Source organism: Camelina sativa, chromosome 1, assembly GCF_000633955.1.
Source record: "Camelina sativa cultivar DH55 chromosome 1, Cs, whole genome shotgun sequence".
In the NCBI taxonomy this organism is placed as follows: Eukaryota; Viridiplantae; Streptophyta; class Magnoliopsida; order Brassicales; family Brassicaceae; genus Camelina; species Camelina sativa.
Window position 1 is genome coordinate 18,646,015 of NC_025685.1, and position 18,429 is coordinate 18,664,443.

Genomic DNA, 18,429 nt, shown 5'->3' on the forward strand with positions numbered 1-18,429 from the left:
AAAAACAAAAAAAACGAACCGTAGTTACCATTGCAATAAACGAGTAGTAGCAACAAAAAAACGAGTAGTAGCAACAAACAAAAAAACGAACCGTAGTTACCATTGCAATAAACGAGTAGTAGCAGCAAAGGAATGGGTTCATATCCGNCAAGAGCTTCGGTCCGTTTTATAACAGCTTCAACAGCCATATCTTTCTCCCTACGCCTTTTTTTTGCTCTTGAACTTCCAACTTGGGTTTGTGTTTGAGTTTGTTTCTCTACCGGTGCTGGCATATCTTTGTCAACAAAATCAACTTCATCATCATCATCTCCATCCACTGTAGAATTTAAACTAGCTTCTCCAGTTTGACCGCTCCATCCTTCAGCTCCAGTCACTACTACCAAACGGAATTCTTCTTCAAACACATCCATATTAGCAATCATTTTGCTTCTAAATTTTCTTGCTGCAGGCCATTCCTATAAAGCATAAACAAAGGAGTGTTATATACTACTAAACTTAGGCAGAGTAACTACATTAAGAAGAGACTGTGATCAAAAGAACAAGCATATATAGCACAAGCAAGTACCTCTATCCGTTGCTTCCACCAATCATCTGACATCTCCAACCTTCCCATATCATCATACCGAGCCTAAGGCCTACTATGAGTTAACGTTCTAAAGGTGGCGTACTTTTTCTTACACGAATCATACTTATTCTTAAAATGAGGGATCCATTTGTTAAATCCCCTCTTAAATTTCTCTTCAAACTTCTTCATGATGGTATCTTTCCCAGTTTGATTCATTCCTACACTTGTTCTATTTCCTTTTTTTCTCTCATCCGCATAAAGTTGAAAGAATAATCGAGTTTCATCATCTGTCCAACTCTAAAACAATGCATAAAAAAATATGAAACGACAACCACTAAGATCCAAACCAAACACTAAGATAAAAGCCAAAACACTTACATCTTTAGACATCTTCTTTCTCAAAACACTTGAGTTTTAACCTGAGAAATCATCAAAAGCCAAACAAACAAGTGTTAAACAAGTGCTAAACATATCACATACACACATATCACATACATACATATCACATACATACATATCACATACATACATATCACACACATAAACAGAGATGATGAGTCTCGACTAAGTAATAACGAACAAAAAAACGAGTAGTAGCAGCAAAGGAATGGATTCATATCAGACCAATACACACACATCAGCAATAAAAAAAAACAAAAAAAACGAACCGTAGTTACCATTGCAATAAACGAGTAGTAGCAACAAAAAAACGAGTAGTAGCAACAAACAAAAAAACGAACCGTAGTTACCATTGCAATAAACGAGTAGTAGCAGCAAAGGAATGGATTCATATCAGACCAATACACACACATCAGCCATTGCCAATAACATTAACCCAAGTAAAGTCAAAGAGAGAGAAAGAAGAAACCCTTATATTGCTAACCCATTGAATCTTAACCTACTGGGTATCGATTAATTTCAGTGAAAGTGAACTAAATCATGCTAACCCAATGAATCTTAACCCTTATCATGCTAATCCAACAATTCAAATCCCAAATTAAGTGAAGCAAAAAACCAATATACATGGAGATGGAGAAGGAATTAGAGAGAGACGAAGAAACTCACAGATTGGGAGAGAGATATGGAGACTGGAGAGAGATAGAGCAGATCGGAGCTTTGTCGTAAAAGAAGAAGCTAAGGCCGAGCTTGGCTGAGCTTCGCCGTGAAGAGAGACTGATTTAGGGTTAGGTTTATCTGTGATTTCTCAAAAATAATAAGGTTATTTTTGTCATATACCATATATAACGCTGTGTTTTAGTCATAGACGCTGAATTAAACTAACGTCTAAATATTTTCGTCACAAGACGCTGCGTTTGTCGCTGCGTTTTGACGCAGAACTTGCGACTACATAACGAACAACAATACTTGCGTCTACCGCAGCCGCATGTACGTGCGGTAACCAAACGAACAGCCCCATTGTGATGGAGGAGTTAGTGGAGCAGGTGATGAAGGGGCTTCCTCTAACGAGGAACTAACGAGGAAGAATCTGAGGCTAGAAGAAGGAAAATGGAGAGTGACGCCGAGATCGTTGATGGAAGAGATGAGATGAATTTTTCGAGAATGCGGATCAGGTCCATCTTACCCGGTGATGGTGATGTCGGCGTTGAAAGCTTCGTAGAAGAAAGCAGAGTTGTGGGAGAGAGATGGGTATGAGATGGAGAGAGATGAGACCGATGGTTTGATCGTACTTGCTTGGTCGTCTTTTTGAGAGTGAAATTTTGGAAGGAGTTCGTTGGGAGAGGAGATGAGAGGAGATCATGGCTGAAGAAACGAGACCGTCGAGTAAAACAGAGGAACTTGATCTTAATGTCAATTAATTAGGAAGAAGAGAGAAAGAAGAGAGATAACCGGGGTTAATTCCTGGTTTGACATGGTTAAAAGAAAATCGAGAGTTTTTATATGAAGAATTAAAAATTAATTTAGATGACCAGGGTAAAATTGGAACTTTAAATTTGTTGAAAAATCGTAGATATGAAAATAACAACATTTATTGTTTTGGGTTTTAAATGACGCATTTTTATTATTTAGTGTATTTTTATTACAATCAGTCTCGGTTCAAGGGGCGGCGAGAGAGGCGAAAGCCTAGGGACCATTCCAAAATTTGGAAAAAACCCTTGAGTAAAGGGGACCAAAAAAAAAAATTATTTCTTGTGAAGATCCAAAAAATTCAGTTCATCTAGGGTCTAACATTTATTTGAGACGGGACTGATTATAATCCAAAACAATTAGATAATATACGTCCAAATAAAAATAATTTCAGGTTTTTTTTAGTATTTTTTCCTTTGTTAAATAGGAAAAAGAGAAATTGGACATATATATTGGTATTTTGTTGATCGTCATATCATCACGTATGTATATATGTAGTGGTTTAAACCTACTACAACAGTTCAACTTTCAAAACGACATTCTAAGTTTTTTTTGGTTAATTAACATTTTAAGCCTACCAATTATTTTTACTTGGTAGGTCATCAGAGTGATCAAACATCAAAGGCAATCTCTCTAATTTGTTCAACAAAAAGAGAAAATTATTTTGCAAAGAAAAAAAAATTAGCAAAAAATACCAGAATCCAAATCAAAGTTAACTTCCTCACCAACGTAACAAGAAGCCACAAATGTAAGAAAACTAAACTGCTATTAATTTAAAATAGTTAATAATTAAATTAACACCCAGTCTTAATTTCGTGTTTGTATATAAGAAGACAAAGATTGGTTTTAGGGGACTAAATGTTCCCATCTACCATTGATGGAGTTTGAATCCGGAACTCATCTGTGAAAGGAATTATTATCCTTTTCATCCAATTTGTGTTTAAATCAATGTGCTACAGCGGATTTTTTAAAACATTGTACGTGCATATATATTTGTGCTTCAAGTTTTTTACGAGTTTGTAAAGTTAATGAACTCCAAAACTAGAAGTGTTCATTGGAAGTAACAAGTTGATTGCATATGAATCCATACATTTCAAGCATATGAATATCCTATGATTAACCATGCATCATAAAGATGTGAAGAAGACTCTAAACAGTATGTTAGAGTGCATTCTTCTGAACTATTACTTATTCATGTAATTTTTATTATTCTTAACGTACAACAGTCTATTAGTGTGTCTTCTCCTCGATGTTAAACCTAAATATCCTCAAATTAGATAGCTCTTTAATTTGGTTTTTGTGGGAATCAGCCAGAATGAAAAAGACTCTTTAACCAGCATTAGTGTACGAAGTTTTGTGAGGAATGTACATACAGACTACAATATGTGCTATTAAGTTAAGAGTCCAACTATATATATTGTTGTCAGAAATCACCATTAAAATATTTGTGAAGCTCCTTATTACCAGAAAACAGAAAAGCATTAGCATACTCTCGACGCTGGAAGACACACTGGTAACATGTTAATTGTTTAACTCAATATCCGTAAACGCCAGAATCGCTCAGTGATCTCAAAACACACAAAACAAATTCTCCCTTTGGTCAGGTTCTAAGAAACAATTCCAATAAACAAATAAGAATCTCAACAATAACAATCCAATAATCAACATTGAAATAATCCATAACCAACAATGAAATAACTAAGTTCCAACATCCTACAATGTTCTATCAACTCAACACTAGCAACCTAACAATAGCTAGACCACAATCAATCAAGCCTCTAGAACATCCTCCTCCTCATCGCCCTGATTTCACGATCACACTTTGTCTTTACCTGCACCACAAACACATATTGAGATGCATGAGTATTATTATAAATACTCAGTGAGGTCATCCTCCCATCTACTGGACTAAACACACAAGCAACTGAGATTCTATTGTTAAGTTGAGCCAATAAACACAATCAACACATCAAACAACAAACTCATAATCGGTTAAGAGTGGTGTCGACCGACACCGGACTGGTGTCGATCGACGCTAACACAACCTGGTGTCGACCGACGCTAACACAAAAGGGTGTCGACCGACACCACACTGGTGTCGATCAACACTGCCTCTGCAGACGCGAACTGCACAAATCTGAACGTCGATCCTCCGTTTCGAATCAACACAAAACCGTCTCAAACTTTCCCAATCGCCTCAGGAACCTATGAGAATCACTAAAACAACAAACCCAAGCAAGCAAACACTACAAATAGACAAAGAACAACCAAACAAAAGAGATCTCAAGCTTAGATCAGCCATGGTCAAGCTCTCACCTCTTTTACAGGAAGATTTGAATGAGAAACGGTGGAGCCAACACCTTAGGAAGCTTCTCCTTCGTTCCCAGCAACAGCTCTCCCTTCTACCGCTATAGATCTCTCCAAAAACACCAAGAACAGACCCAAAATCTCACATAAACACTCTCAAACACTTTCTCTCCTTTTTCTCTCTTTTCTCACCCAACGACGACAAAACAACACACCCTAAAACCCTTAATTCGTCGCTTCTCCACTTATATACTTGGTTTAGGGGTTTCTAATTGAACCAAACAGCAATTAAAACAAACCAATCGAAACTGGAATTATTGGTGTCGATCGATACACCAAGGGTGTCGATCGACACTCAGACCAAAAATGCCATATCTGGTTCGCGGATGTTACAATTATCCCCCACCAACAAGGATTCATCCTCGAATCCCGCAGCATCGTCCATCCGTCAAGGACCCCGTGCCACCATCAACACGGCCCGCACATTCCCTGACTGGACTGAAAACAATCAGCCAAGGTTTCCCGTGCAACTGTTGCGACAGCCTGCACACCTCCGACTGAACCCCGAGGTCTCCCTCTAGCCAATACACTCACATCCAAGACCCTATTTTCTCACAACCCAGTGCTTCTCCCGTCCGTGGTCGCAACCAACGAATCATGCCGGCTCGCTATCAGGCCAACCGCCTTAAGCTACGACATCCAGTAAGTCACTCACACACACTCCCCCCGCTCTCGGGTCGAAACCCTCGAGACATACCAGCTCACTGCCGAGCCGCAGCTCACAACTACGGTATCCAGGGAGTCCCAAATATCCCGCTCTTGGGTCGTCACCCTAAAGCGCGCTCTCGGATCGTCATCCGAAGCAACATACCACTCCCACTCTCCGGCCACAAAGTCCATCGAGCTATCGGTATCACATGAGTTGGGCCCTCACGGCCTTGAGCAAACAAGTCTGATGCCATCGAATATCTCCCGACTAGATCTACCTCAACACTTTCCACAAAAATTTTCCTTTTTAGAAACTTTCTAACTCTGGAACCTTTTTTTTTCTGGAAACTTCCTATTTATGGAAACATCCCCAAAATAGAAACCCAAGCTATTTCTCTTTTTTTCCATTACAACAACAGTCAAATATAAAGAAAAATACTCATCTTATTAATCCCAAAAATGTCATAATCGTTACAACCCTAACGAAAATACATAAGAAAAATAAGATACCACGTTCCAATCCATTAACCCGCATCCCGAGCACCACCTCATGTTGGTACTTAGTCGCACAACCAACCATCCCTAAGCGACCAAGTATCAAGAGAGATGGGAGGGAATACTCCGTACCCGCTGCAGCCACGGACTACAACTTGGACCCGGCTAGACAAGCTCAAGTCACGGCCTGCTTCTCAAACCACTTCTTAAACCTTGCCTTCAACCTCGCATCGGGCTCCCAAGTCTGCTCCTCTACTCCATCACAGTCCCACAGGACTCTCATCAAAGGAATCTTCTTCTTCCGAAGTTCCTTGACTCTCCTCTCGAGCACCCTTAACGGTCTCGCCTCCAAGGTCATTTTGGGCTGAAGATCCTCAGGAATCTTAGCCAACACCTGATCACCTTAGTGAAGACACTTCCTCAGCATCGACACATGAAATACCTTGTTGAACGCACGCATAACCTCAGACAACTCCAGCCGGTATGCCACTAGTTCCACCCGCTCAACCACTCTGAACGGACCCATGTACACAAGATGAATCGAACCGTGATCTTGTGGTTCTTGATGAACGTCTTGTCGTGGAAGAGAGCGTTCCATTGTTTCGATACGGTTGTGAAACATTAGAGATGTTGGTGGTACACGAGAAAGTATCTCTTCGGTTAACTCCAATGGAAGCTTCTCTTCATGCGCCACTAAAGTTATCCCAATTAGGGTTTCCAGCCGATTTTTCATTATGTTTGTTTATAAATAAAAACTAAAAAATCTCCAAATATTTAATTTTTTACACTTATTTTGATACCTTATATACTCAGATTGAGAATCGTAACTTACGAGGAATATTTGGGTTTTGTTCGCCCCTTATTGTTTTAACCAATAAAAATGCACTATATCACCTCTAATGTTTATTTATATTTTAATAAAATTTAATATAACTTAATCTAAATTACTTTATTAATGAATGTAATTAACAAATTAGATATCAATCTTACCTTATTATATAAATCTTGATGTCAAAGAACAAGATCGTAACATGTGTTAACTTTATCATTAAGATATTGATAAATGTCAATTCTAAATTATTAAATTTTTAAAACTAAAAATAGAAAAATTGAAAACTTACCATAAAATTTTTTTATATAAAAGTAAAATCGAGAAAATAAAATTTTATTTAAAAAATTTTAAAGAAAAAAAACCTTTGTAAACTTCTAAATGTAAAACAAATGTTTTATTTTTAAAGGTTTTAAAAATATTAAAGTTATAAAATTGAAACAGATATGATAAGCAAAGCAATATACATTAGGATGAAAATATAGTCATGAGTAGGATTCATGTTTTAAAATAGAGGACATACTTACATGGAAACATAAACAACATCAAATGCAAGAGAAAAATTTTTTAAAAAAAAAACATACAGCCGTTTCCATCGATTTTGTTAAGATAAAATAGCTCAAAAGATGAGCTCATATGCATAGTATAACACTTTACTTTCTATTTTAAAAAATCAAATTTAACTAAATATTAAATGTCAATACCATTTTTGTAATTAGGTTTTAACTCTATGATTTATTTGTTAAATGTCTCCAAAAATGTATATATATAGATTGATAGAGAAGACTTGATACTGATTTAAGGGGCAAACGTGAATAACACAAAACCCTAATTTTCTACTAATAGAGCCTTGGGAGTAAACAATGAGGATCTCCGATGTACCGGCTGAGTAGTTAGAGGATATACTCAGTAGACTCCCGACCACGTCTCTGAAAAGAATACGATTCATTTGCAAACAATGGAACTGTTTGATAAAGAAAAATCCAAGATTTTCCCAAGCTGCAAAGCAATCTCTAGTTCTCGTGTTGAAAGAATATAAGGTTTGGCGAATGAGCGTCAATCACGATGTTGCTGCTCCATCTAAAGAGTTTGATGGTGCACTTAGCCTTAAGGATTCGCAATTGATTCTGAACAAGTCGATATAGCCGCAGTTTTCCATTGCGACGGTTTGTTGTTATGCACCACCAAAGACAATAGACTCGTGATTTGGAATCCGTATTTGGAGATAACCAAGTGGGTCCATCTCAAAACTGATCACAAGAGAGACTCTAAGTTTGCCCTAGGATACCAAAATACTAACAAGTCTTGTCGGAGCTACAAAATCTTGAGGTGTTGGGATGGTTACGAACCAAACCACCATGTTTCTACCGTTGAAATCTATGAGATTTGCTCTTGTTCATGGAGGGTTCTTGATAATGTCCCTCTCAACTGCTTCATAGAACCAAATACTGTTGTGCCTTTGAAGGGAAACACTTACTGGCTTGCTTTGGATGAAAAAACAGATTTCTTACTCAGTTTTGATTTTACAACGGAGAGATTTAAACGTTTGTGCCTTCCGCCTATTCAAAATCATGGTAAGATGGTTCTATCAGTTGTTGGGGAAGAACAACTCTTAGTGTTACTTCAGAGCTATCATAAATCAGACATAGAGATTTGGATGACCGATGATGATGATACTGATAGTGACGCCGCCTTGTTGTGGAGTATATACATTAAAGTGGATTTTTACAAACACCTAAGTACTTACTTTAGTTTTCCGGTTTGCTGGAGTTTTTTGATCCATGAGGGGAAGGAAAATGCCTTGTGTTGTACTATAGGTTCTTATGAGACCAGCAGTAACATGGTCAACATTACTGGACTGCACGATACATATTACGCAGAGATTTATGATGAAGATTCTACTAATTGGCAGCGCCCGATTGTCTTCAGTTATGTTCCAAGTTTGGTTGAAATCTTGCAAGATAAAAGCACAAGAAAAGAATGGAACTAGCGGATCAATGTAAGGTTCACTTCCAAGTTTGGTTCGGTTTTGTTTTTTTGTAGGCAATGTCGTTTGATTAAATTAATGAAATGATCGATTATTTTAGTTTTTTTTTACATCACCTGTTCTTTTTATGAATTAGTTTCTTTTTTTGCATTACAACAACGAGTTTTATAACGACGTGTGTGGATATTGAGTGCGCATGATTCAGGAGTATCACATAATATGAATATACTTGGTGCGCATGATTCTGGAGGAATATTACATAATCTATACTAATAAAAAGTAGGAGTTATAAGCTTCTGAATACGTCCGATTTTAAACATCCAATTGTGATTAGACATGTCATTAATTAACATTTTATAAAATCTCCAGAATTTTATATATTAAGAATTATTTTAAACAACCAATTAGGATTCGACATGTCATTCATTACCATTTTTTAAATTTCCAGAATTTTTTAAAAAAGGAAAATTTTAAATTTATGGAAATGAAAGAACTATGTACAATATCCCACATCGGCTATAAATTTTTTAGACAATGATTCAGAACGAGTATAAATAAGATTAATATGCTACCAACAAAGAATGAGCAGGAAAGCTTGATTTCTCAGGCGTCTAAGTTTAAAAGTTTTATATTCGGTTTGATCCAGTTTTTTATTTGATCAAATTAAAACTTTAAAAAGTTTCAAAAAAATATATTATAATATTTAAAATTTTTAAAAGTTTAAATATTATAAATATTGAAACTTTTAAAAGTTCTTAGCTTTTAAAAAGTTTTTAAATCTTATAATTTTTAAATTTTAAAAGTTTAAAATATTTTAAAAATTGAAACTTTTTAAAAGGTTCAAATTTTATATTTCGAAACCTCTTAAAAGTTTAAAATATTATAAATATTGATGTAAAACAGAAATTATTTTATTATCTACGTTTGTGCTTTTTATTTCTTATGAGCTGTAAAACATATTGTTGTGTATGATTTTATAGATGAGTTGATATTCTTTCATTAATTTTTTATCTTATTTTTTTTTGTGAGAAAAGAAATTATTTTTTTCTTGGAGTTTGATGGGTTAACAAGTTGTGTGGTAGTCTCAAAAAAAGGTTTTTTAGTGGAAGAAAGTGAAGAAGTTGACGAGGATGAAGAAGAAAAAGAGTATAGCGAAGAACCAGACGGTAAAAGTAATGATGAAGATTACCACAAAATTTGACAATAGAAATGACAAGAAAGAATATGAAGAATAAGAAAACATTGAATAAAAAACACGAAAACTTAGGTGGTAGCGATTAATTAAATATGAAAACGAGTTAAATTTATGATGATAAAATTGTTTTGTTTTTCTGGTGGTCAAAGAAATTGTTTAGGATATGTGAGGTCATCAGTTTAATTCGCCTCGCCTGGATGTCGAGTTAAATTCATGATTTTTTTATCAGATTTGATTTTATAACACAACTGATTTTTATATTTTAAAAAATTGTGTATTTGAAATTTAACTTTTTTTTAACACTAATTTAAATTTTTTATAAGATAATATTTTACTACCGTCATCAATCATATATAGTTTTCATCAAAATATATCAAATATACCCACGCGTAGCGTGGGTTCAAAACCTAGGATTTTAAACAACCAATAGAAATTTGACATATCACTTATTAACATTTTATACAGTTTCCAGAATTTTCTATATTAAGAATTATTTTAAACAACCTATCATGATTTGACATGTCATTCATTAACATTTTTTAAATTTACAGAATTTTTTAGAGAAAGGAAAATTTTAAATTTATGGAAATCAAAGAACTAAGCACAATATCCCACATCGGCTAGAAATTTTTTAGACAATGTTCAGAACCAGTATAAATAAGATTAATATGCTTCCAACAACGAATGATCAGGAAAGCTTGATTTATCATGCGTCCAAGTTTAAAAGTTTTATTTGGTTTGATCTGGTTTTTTATTTGATCAAAGTAAAACTTTAAACATTTTCAAAAAAATGTTATAATATTTAAAAAATTTACAAGTTTAAATATTATAAATATTGAAACTTTTAAAAGTTCTTAACTTTTAAAAAGTTTTTAAATATTATAAGTTTTAAATTTTAAAAGTTTAAAATATTACAGATATTAAAAAAAATTAAAAGGTTCAAATTTTATATTTCGAAACCTTTTAAAAGTTTAAAATATTATAAATATTGATGCAAAACATAAATTATCTTATTTATCTACATTTGTGCTTTTTATTTCTTATGAGCTGTAAAACATATTTTTGTGTATGATTTTATAGATGAGTTGATATTCTTTCATTAATTTTTTATTTTTGGGTCTAAGGAAGAAGGATTGACATCGCAAGACCTTAATTTGATGTATGAGTCAAATTTTGAGGTTTAAAGAAGAAAGATAGACGATAAACACACATGTTTTATTAGATATACATAGACATGACCAGGGTTACGGTTGTCACGGTTAAGGTTTATTAACCATCGGTTATGGTTAGAAATTTTTGTAACCTTAACGAGAACCGTTAAACAAACGGTTAAACGGTTACGTTTAAATATGGTTACAGTTCAAGCGGTTACTGTTATATACGGTTACAGTTATTTGATAATATATATGGTTGATATTATTTGATGATATAATATAATTGATATTATTTATTTATAATTAATATGTTCTTATAGTGTACTCATATTTCTATATATCATATGATTCATATTAAATAAATAATTATTAGTAAATTTTATTATGTTTTTAAATATTATAAACCAAGTAAGGTTTTGGTTTAAGAAGTTTCTAAACGCGTGAATCTAAAACCAAATAAGTATATGGATAAAATTGTCAATAATTGGGTGCATGTGTTGACTATGCTGGTAATCATGAATCATGAATTTTATAAATTTTATGAGAAAAGAAATGATTTTGTTCTTGGAGTTTGATGGGTTAACAAGTTGTGTGGTAGTCTAAAAGAATGTTTTTCAGTGGAAGAATGTGAAGAAGTTGACGAGGAAGAAGAAGATAAAGAGTATAACGAAGAACCAAACGGTAAAAGTTACGATGAAAATTAACACAAATTTGACAATGAAAATGATTAGTAATCTAATTTTTACAATTTATTATAAAAAAGTTAAAATAAAATTAATTAGATTTATTCTTTTTCCATTTATGTTTAGTAAATATTTGAGATAATATTTGTTTTAAATAAATATATAATTCACTAATAATTCTTCATATTTTTCATTTAATAATTTTTTTTTGAAAATAATAATATATTTTAATTTATTTTGAAAATTATTAAGTTTAATAAAATAAAAAAAATTGTGAGCTTTTAAAAAATAAATCAACAGTTCAAAAAAATCGACTATGTAAATCAATTAATAAAAAAATAAATTGACTTTTTAAATACTAGTCAACAAAGAAAACATAAATAAGCAAGAATAAGTTATAAGTCGACAGTTCAAACAGTCAATCATATTAATAAGTCAACTTAAAATGAAATAAGTCTACTAAGACCAAACAAATCGACGGAGGAAAAATATAAGTCCACAAGCAAAACAAATAAGCCAACATCATCAAAATTTGACTATGTAAAAAAACAATTAAAAAAAATTGATAATTTTAAAATAAATAGATGGAAAAATAAATAAGTTGACAAAAATTAAACTTAAGTCAACCATTCAAAATATCGACATTATTAAAAATCAATGTAGAATGTAATAAGTCAACAATAAATAAACAACTATAAATCAATAAACAAAAAAAACAAGGTAACTTTTTTAAAAATCGACTATGCTATAAATCCACTAGCTATAACATAAGTTAATTATTTTAATATAAGTCGATGACGAAGATAATTAAGTCAACAGAAGTAAAATACAAAACAATTGTTCAAAAAGTCAAAATTATAAATAAATCATCATTGATTAAAATAAGTCTAAATAAATTGTCTAATCTTGAATTATTTATTTTTAAATAAATTTAAATCTAAATAATATCAACAAAAATATTTAAATTCTTATTTTATTCAAAATTTTATGATCACAAATTTATTCATGTAATCATTATTTAAAATACCATAAATATGTTTTTGTTATAGTTTTTTTTTTATTAAATAATTTATTCCGAATTTAAGAATTATGATTTTTTTTTGCCTACCTATAAGAGACCTTTCAAATTAATTGCCAATGTCAATAATAAAGAACTACGGTCTAAATTGTTTATCGCATAACCAAACAAGAACCGGTCATAATTTCGTCATACGGTCTAGGTTGTATGACGAAAAATGTCAAAACGGTGATGGATCATAGGGTCAACTGAATTTTAGAAGTCTCAATGCGGTTTTAAATAGCCATATATCTCAAAAACGGACTAAGAAACAAAGATTCTAATGAGTTTCTGGTGTAGATCAAGAACCAAACATCTTAGGTGTTGGTGGCACGGGTGTAGATCTGCTGGCTCGAGTGAGCAGCGACCATCCTGATCAAACCTTTAGCCATTAGCTCCCTAATGGCCCTCCTTGCAAGAGACCCATTTAGCCTCATACGGTCAGAGAGGATGGAAGGGGTGATGAGGTTGAACTTGGGAGCTTCAGTGAGAAGCTTGTCATAAGTAGCTTGATCAAACAACACCATGTTGTTCACCTTCTCCTTTTGCTTTCCCTTGCTCCACTTCTTCTTCTTCTGCTTTCCACCGGATTTCGCCGGCTTCGATGACGGGGGCGGAAACTTATCCTTCTTCGGCGCCATGATGACTTCGACTTCGACTTCGACGGCGAGGGAGGAGCGAACGGCGAATAGTTTGATGAAAGATGAGGCGTAGGGGTTATGATTATCTGTGTATTGCTCTTACATTTTCTAATAGATACGGACCGCACGTATGTGCGGGTCCGTTTTCATAAGTAATATTTGATTTTATGTAACATATAGTTATGTTGTTGTTAATGTAAATGGTCCTTTTGTGGGTTTGTGGCTATGTAGCACGGGGACACCATTAGGCACACCATCCCTGTCTTGGAAACGTTTCTCAGACGTTTCAAACTATTGGGGACCGATGGTTATTGTTGGGGACAGGATAGTTACACTACAAGAAATATGTATATTGTTAGCGCGAAATAAATGTTATCATACATATTACATAACGTTATCGTAAATGTTGTGACATCGGCAGTCATAGTAGATACCCCACCTATTATAGCATTTTTGACCTGCTTTAATAGATCCCCACATAACATAGCATTTTTATATTATAACGCTAGTTGAATGATATAATACAATTTATTGTAACACAAAACTAGTGCTATTCTCTTGTTATATAAATTTTATAATATGTATATTTGAATCTTGTTTTGCATAATTTATTCAATTAGATATAATTTAAAAAAATATATATTTCATAAAATCATTGACATACATAACATTAAATATTATATTATCTAAAAGAAGTCTTACATAACAAAGTGCCAGTCTAAAAATAAAATAAAACTAACTTCACATTCCCAAACTACTCTCCTCTGTTTTGGTAGCCTCCGAGTCTTTGTTGTCAATCCAAAAAAGAGAGTCTTCATTTGTCTGAAAATCTTACAAGTATGATAGTAAAGTTTCTGCTTGTATGTACAAAATCTATCACTGAAATAATACAAAGCCTACGACCACTTACCAATCGACTCACACCAGAATCTGGTTGCAAACCAATAGCAGCTGAAAGAAAAAAAATATTTCATACTTTGCAGAAACATGCTTAACAATATCTGAAAGAGTTCTTTAACATCTCTTAACCTTAAGATCATTAAAGCATGTTTTGAAGTAAAATCACAAACAATGATCAACACAAATAAACAAAAACAAACGAGTGTGTACAAAGGTTTTTCAACAAACCTGAGTTTAGTTTTTTACTTACTTTTTAGAGCCAATCACACCAAACGAGCAACAAGAAGTTCACAATATATACCAACGAGTTCATAAGTAGCCACTGTCGTCTCTTCTCTGACCACATGCTCCACCTGAGAAAGCATAACCATTCCAGACCCAGAAAACACCAACAAAGTTTATTTTCTACTAATGTTCCAAATCCACAAAACACCAACAAAGTTTTATTATAAGCAATATAAATGAAATAAGTACATAAGATCACACTCATGGTGGTCAAAACTTACAGATTGTGAAGATAGATGGGAAAATATTTAAGCACATAACAACTTTATGAGTTGGCTGCTGAGTTGTCATCTTGCTTCTTCTTGCCTCGAGAAGTTCTCTTGTCTAGAATTTTGTTCACTGCAACTCTAGAGGCTGCTGAGAGTCTACCGTCCTTACTATCACTTGTAGACTTCATCTCTTAGGTTTCTCCAGATAACCCTAAGCATTAAAAACCAAAATCCAAAAAAATTAAAGGAGAAAAAAAACGACGATTAGGTTACCAAAAAGAAGACAGTCATTGTAATTTCTCTTACATTCTCTTCCTTGAGCTGAAGTTTCTACAATTCAATAATCTGTTCCAAGACAAAACCAGCTTCTCTTTGGACCTAAAACCATCAAAATCATCGGTACATCAGCAGCTACTTAGAGATCTATTCAACTACAAAGCTTAAAATATATATACAAAAGAACTAAGAGCGTATGGCCTAGTGGGTTGAGGACTCGCCCTATAAATCAAGGTCGTTGGTTTCATCTTGGCCATTGTAGACGCCTTAAGGATTATATACAAAAACAATATTCAAACCTTGTTCATCTTGGTTCGTCCCTTAGGTATAACCTAGACTCTTTCTTTCTCCCTCTCCGCCAATTTTATCGAACCCAGACTTTCTCTGTCTCTCTCTGGCATCATAATCGCTAAATCGTGGGAAAATAAATATACATCAGATCTGAAGAGAGAAATGAAAACAAACACGTCTTCTATTAATTTGCAATTGAAATCGATTCCTAAATTTAAAATTGCAGAAAAGTAACCTGAGTCCTCTGAGCTGTTACTTTGCCATAGCTCGAACGGTAAGGAAACTCATAATCAATTCAGGATGAAGGAGATTTGAGCTCAAATTGGAGAAATCTAGGTTTAATGGTGATGCCGTCGAAAGGTTAATTTACTTGAGATGATAATAAGAAATATGAGCCGAGAAGAGAAATAGAAGATGAGAGGAATACCGGTGTCTTTAACGGCAAAAGACAAAAGAAGAAAGTGAAGACGATTAGAAGAAGTGAAGCTTCAAAATCTGGGCTGGTCATCGACGAAGAAAAAGATCTGGGGTTTGATTCTTTGGAGATGGAGAAAGGGGATCAGGGTTGAAGGAAAGAGCAAGAGGTTCAGTGTCGCGGCTACCTTCAACGACGGCGGCCGGCGAATTTAACCGGTGACTGGGAGAATCGATTTGTGGGTTTCAGAGAGTTAAGTCTCAGGATGGTTTTTGTCTTAGGTTTTTTCAGAGTCTTAGGTTTTTTTGAGAGAAAGAGGGGAAATCGAGTGTGAAGGTGAAATGTCTAATTTTTTGGCTAAGTGTTGGGCGGAATAATCGATTTTGCTTAGTAAAATTTTGTCTTAGCCTTAATAAAATGCTATTATATGATAACCAAAATTATAATTCATCTTCAATAGCAGTTCAGCAAATCGTGCTATTACCTTATGCTATCAATGAGGACTTTTTTTGTAGTGTTGTGATTTGGGGACATTTCCGAGACAATTTTTGCATAAATTTAGTGTATTTTTATCTAAAAATGTTATAAACTTCTTTCCTGACTTTGTAGCAAGTTATGTTCTATAATAACTTAAATGGTTTTGTCAAAAAACCTTAATCTTCTATGGAGACCGAACAAAAACCCTAATGAAAATGTAGAATATGATGATTTATAGGTATATGTTTATTGAAGTACTCATGTTGTTCCTGTATCTATAAATTTTTATTTTGCCGTTTTCCATAGTATCCATTTCTAGTCCCCGTACCCGTTTCAGTTTTACGTAGGTTTGTGAAAAGGATTTCTTTTAAGTACTTTTATAGGATAGCAGTAAACATATTGTTAATTACATTTTGGAGAGGTAATGTTTGTAGTATAGATTATTCAGCTTATTTTTATTTTTGGAAAAATGTCATAAAAGTCTGAACTTTGCAAAAGTGGTGAAAAAGCATTAACTTTGTATGTGTTGAAATAAAATCCTAAGTTTGATTGACTTTTCAGTTTAATCGTAAATTATCGTTGACCGTGCCAAATAAGAAACGTCGTTAAATCATTTAACAGAATAAATTAACGGAATTAAATTTCAGTGACGAGATTCTGTTAACTCATAAAACGATGTTGTTTTTTATTTTTAAAAAAATTTAGAAAGAGGATTTGAACCCCTTACATGAGCTCTCTCTCTCCTCGCCGCTGGTAATAACCACATTGTCTCAATTTGTGTTTGTGGTGCAGGTAAAGGCAAAGTGTGATCGTGGAATCAAGGCGATTAAGAGGAGGATGTTCTAGAGTCTCGCTTGGTTGTTGTCTGACTTTTGTTAGATTGCTAGAGTTGAGTCCTAGAATGTTGTTTAGGATTGCTAGTTTTCTAGGTTATGTTGATTGGATCTTTAGTTTATGGTTTTGGAATTATTATGGATTAATTGATATTGGTATTTGTTATTCCGCTGTTGTTTGTGATTGTGGTTAGGTGGCTAGTGGGTATGAGACCACTAGTCGTAGTTTACTTATTATTATTATTGTTATTATTATTATTGTTATTATTATTATTATTATATTATTATTATTTATTAATTAAAAAAAAACGGGCCAGGTCGTTTCAGTTTGGTATCAGAGCCCTTACGGTTCTAGGTTTGGGTTCACTAGGTTTCTGTTGTGATGTTTGGGATTGCATGTCTTGATTGATTATGTGAGTTAGTCAATTGTGTGTGGCATGGAGTCCTAGAACATCTTCTTCGAGCCTATAGTGTGATTCCACGGTGAGTTTTTGTTTATGTGTTATGTTAATTGTATGCTTAGCCTTCTGCTCATGGTAGTGCAGATGGGTAGAGAGGATGTTGTTGCTTGTCGTGGTCGTGGACGCGGACATAGTCGTGGTAGGGGCAGAGTCCCAGTGGTTAGTGAGACTGCGGACCATAGTGTGACAGCAAAGGGTGTTAGCGAGTCGTAGGGTGTTCAGGGGGATTCCATGAGTGTGGCCGGAGGGGGAAGTGTTGATGCTCCAGTAGCCGGTAATGTTAGGGCCCCGAGTGCGGGTGTCCCAATGGGTGGAGTCCCGGGTGTTGACCTTGTGGGTTTGCCGGCACATATGTTAGAGCGGTTGCCACCTATGGCACCGGCTCAGGCTCAGGTAGTGCCACCAGTGGTGGCGGCGGATGTGGGGTCCATTCTCATTATATCAGCATGCTGACTGAGATGGGCCGTATTGGTACCGAGCGGTTTCCGGGAAGTACAGATCCTACCGTGGCGGATGCGTGGAGGACGAGTGTGGAACATAACTTCCATACTCTAAGATGTCCTGAAGGGTTTTTGGTGGACATTGGGGTCCACTATTTGACTGGTGATGCTCAGTTGTGGTGGAGTTCTGTGGCAGCCAAGAGAGTGCAGAGGGAGATGTCTTCGGCTGACTTCGTATTGGAGTTCAACCGCAAGTATTTCCCTAGGGAGGCACTGAATAGGTTGGAGGTGCAGTTCCTTCAGCTAGCTCAGGGGATTCGGTCAGTGCGGGAGCTTGAATTGGAGTTCAGTCGAC

General features: G+C 34.5%; 2 protein-coding genes and 1 long non-coding RNA gene across 5 annotated transcripts; 1 reads left to right on the forward strand and 2 right to left on the reverse strand.

Annotated features, from left to right (window-relative positions):
* On the forward strand, positions 7,634-8,760 carry LOC104709571 (putative F-box only protein 9). The gene is given in 2 exon segments (XM_019233789.1): positions 7,634-7,889; positions 7,892-8,760. Coding segments are annotated over 2 exon segments (1,125 nt in total).
* Positions 13,079-13,569, reverse strand: LOC104698771 (40S ribosomal protein S25-4-like). The gene has a single exon (XM_010414168.2). The coding sequence runs from the start codon at positions 13,485-13,487 to the stop codon at positions 13,164-13,166; it is 324 nt and encodes a 107-aa protein (XP_010412470.1). The 5' UTR covers positions 13,488-13,569; the 3' UTR covers positions 13,079-13,163.
* Positions 14,158-16,228, reverse strand: LOC104698777. Of its 3 annotated transcripts, XR_753350.2 has the most exons (8): positions 15,876-16,228; positions 15,684-15,780; positions 15,457-15,566; positions 15,188-15,259; positions 14,894-15,092; positions 14,638-14,740; positions 14,398-14,438; positions 14,158-14,309 (listed from the first exon to the last, which is right to left on the reverse strand). It is a non-coding gene; the product is annotated as an uncharacterized LOC104698777 (long non-coding RNA). The 3 variants fall into 3 exon arrangements; XR_753347.2 differs by having other exon boundaries at positions 14,158-14,740; XR_753351.2 differs by having other exon boundaries at positions 14,158-14,740; positions 15,457-15,598.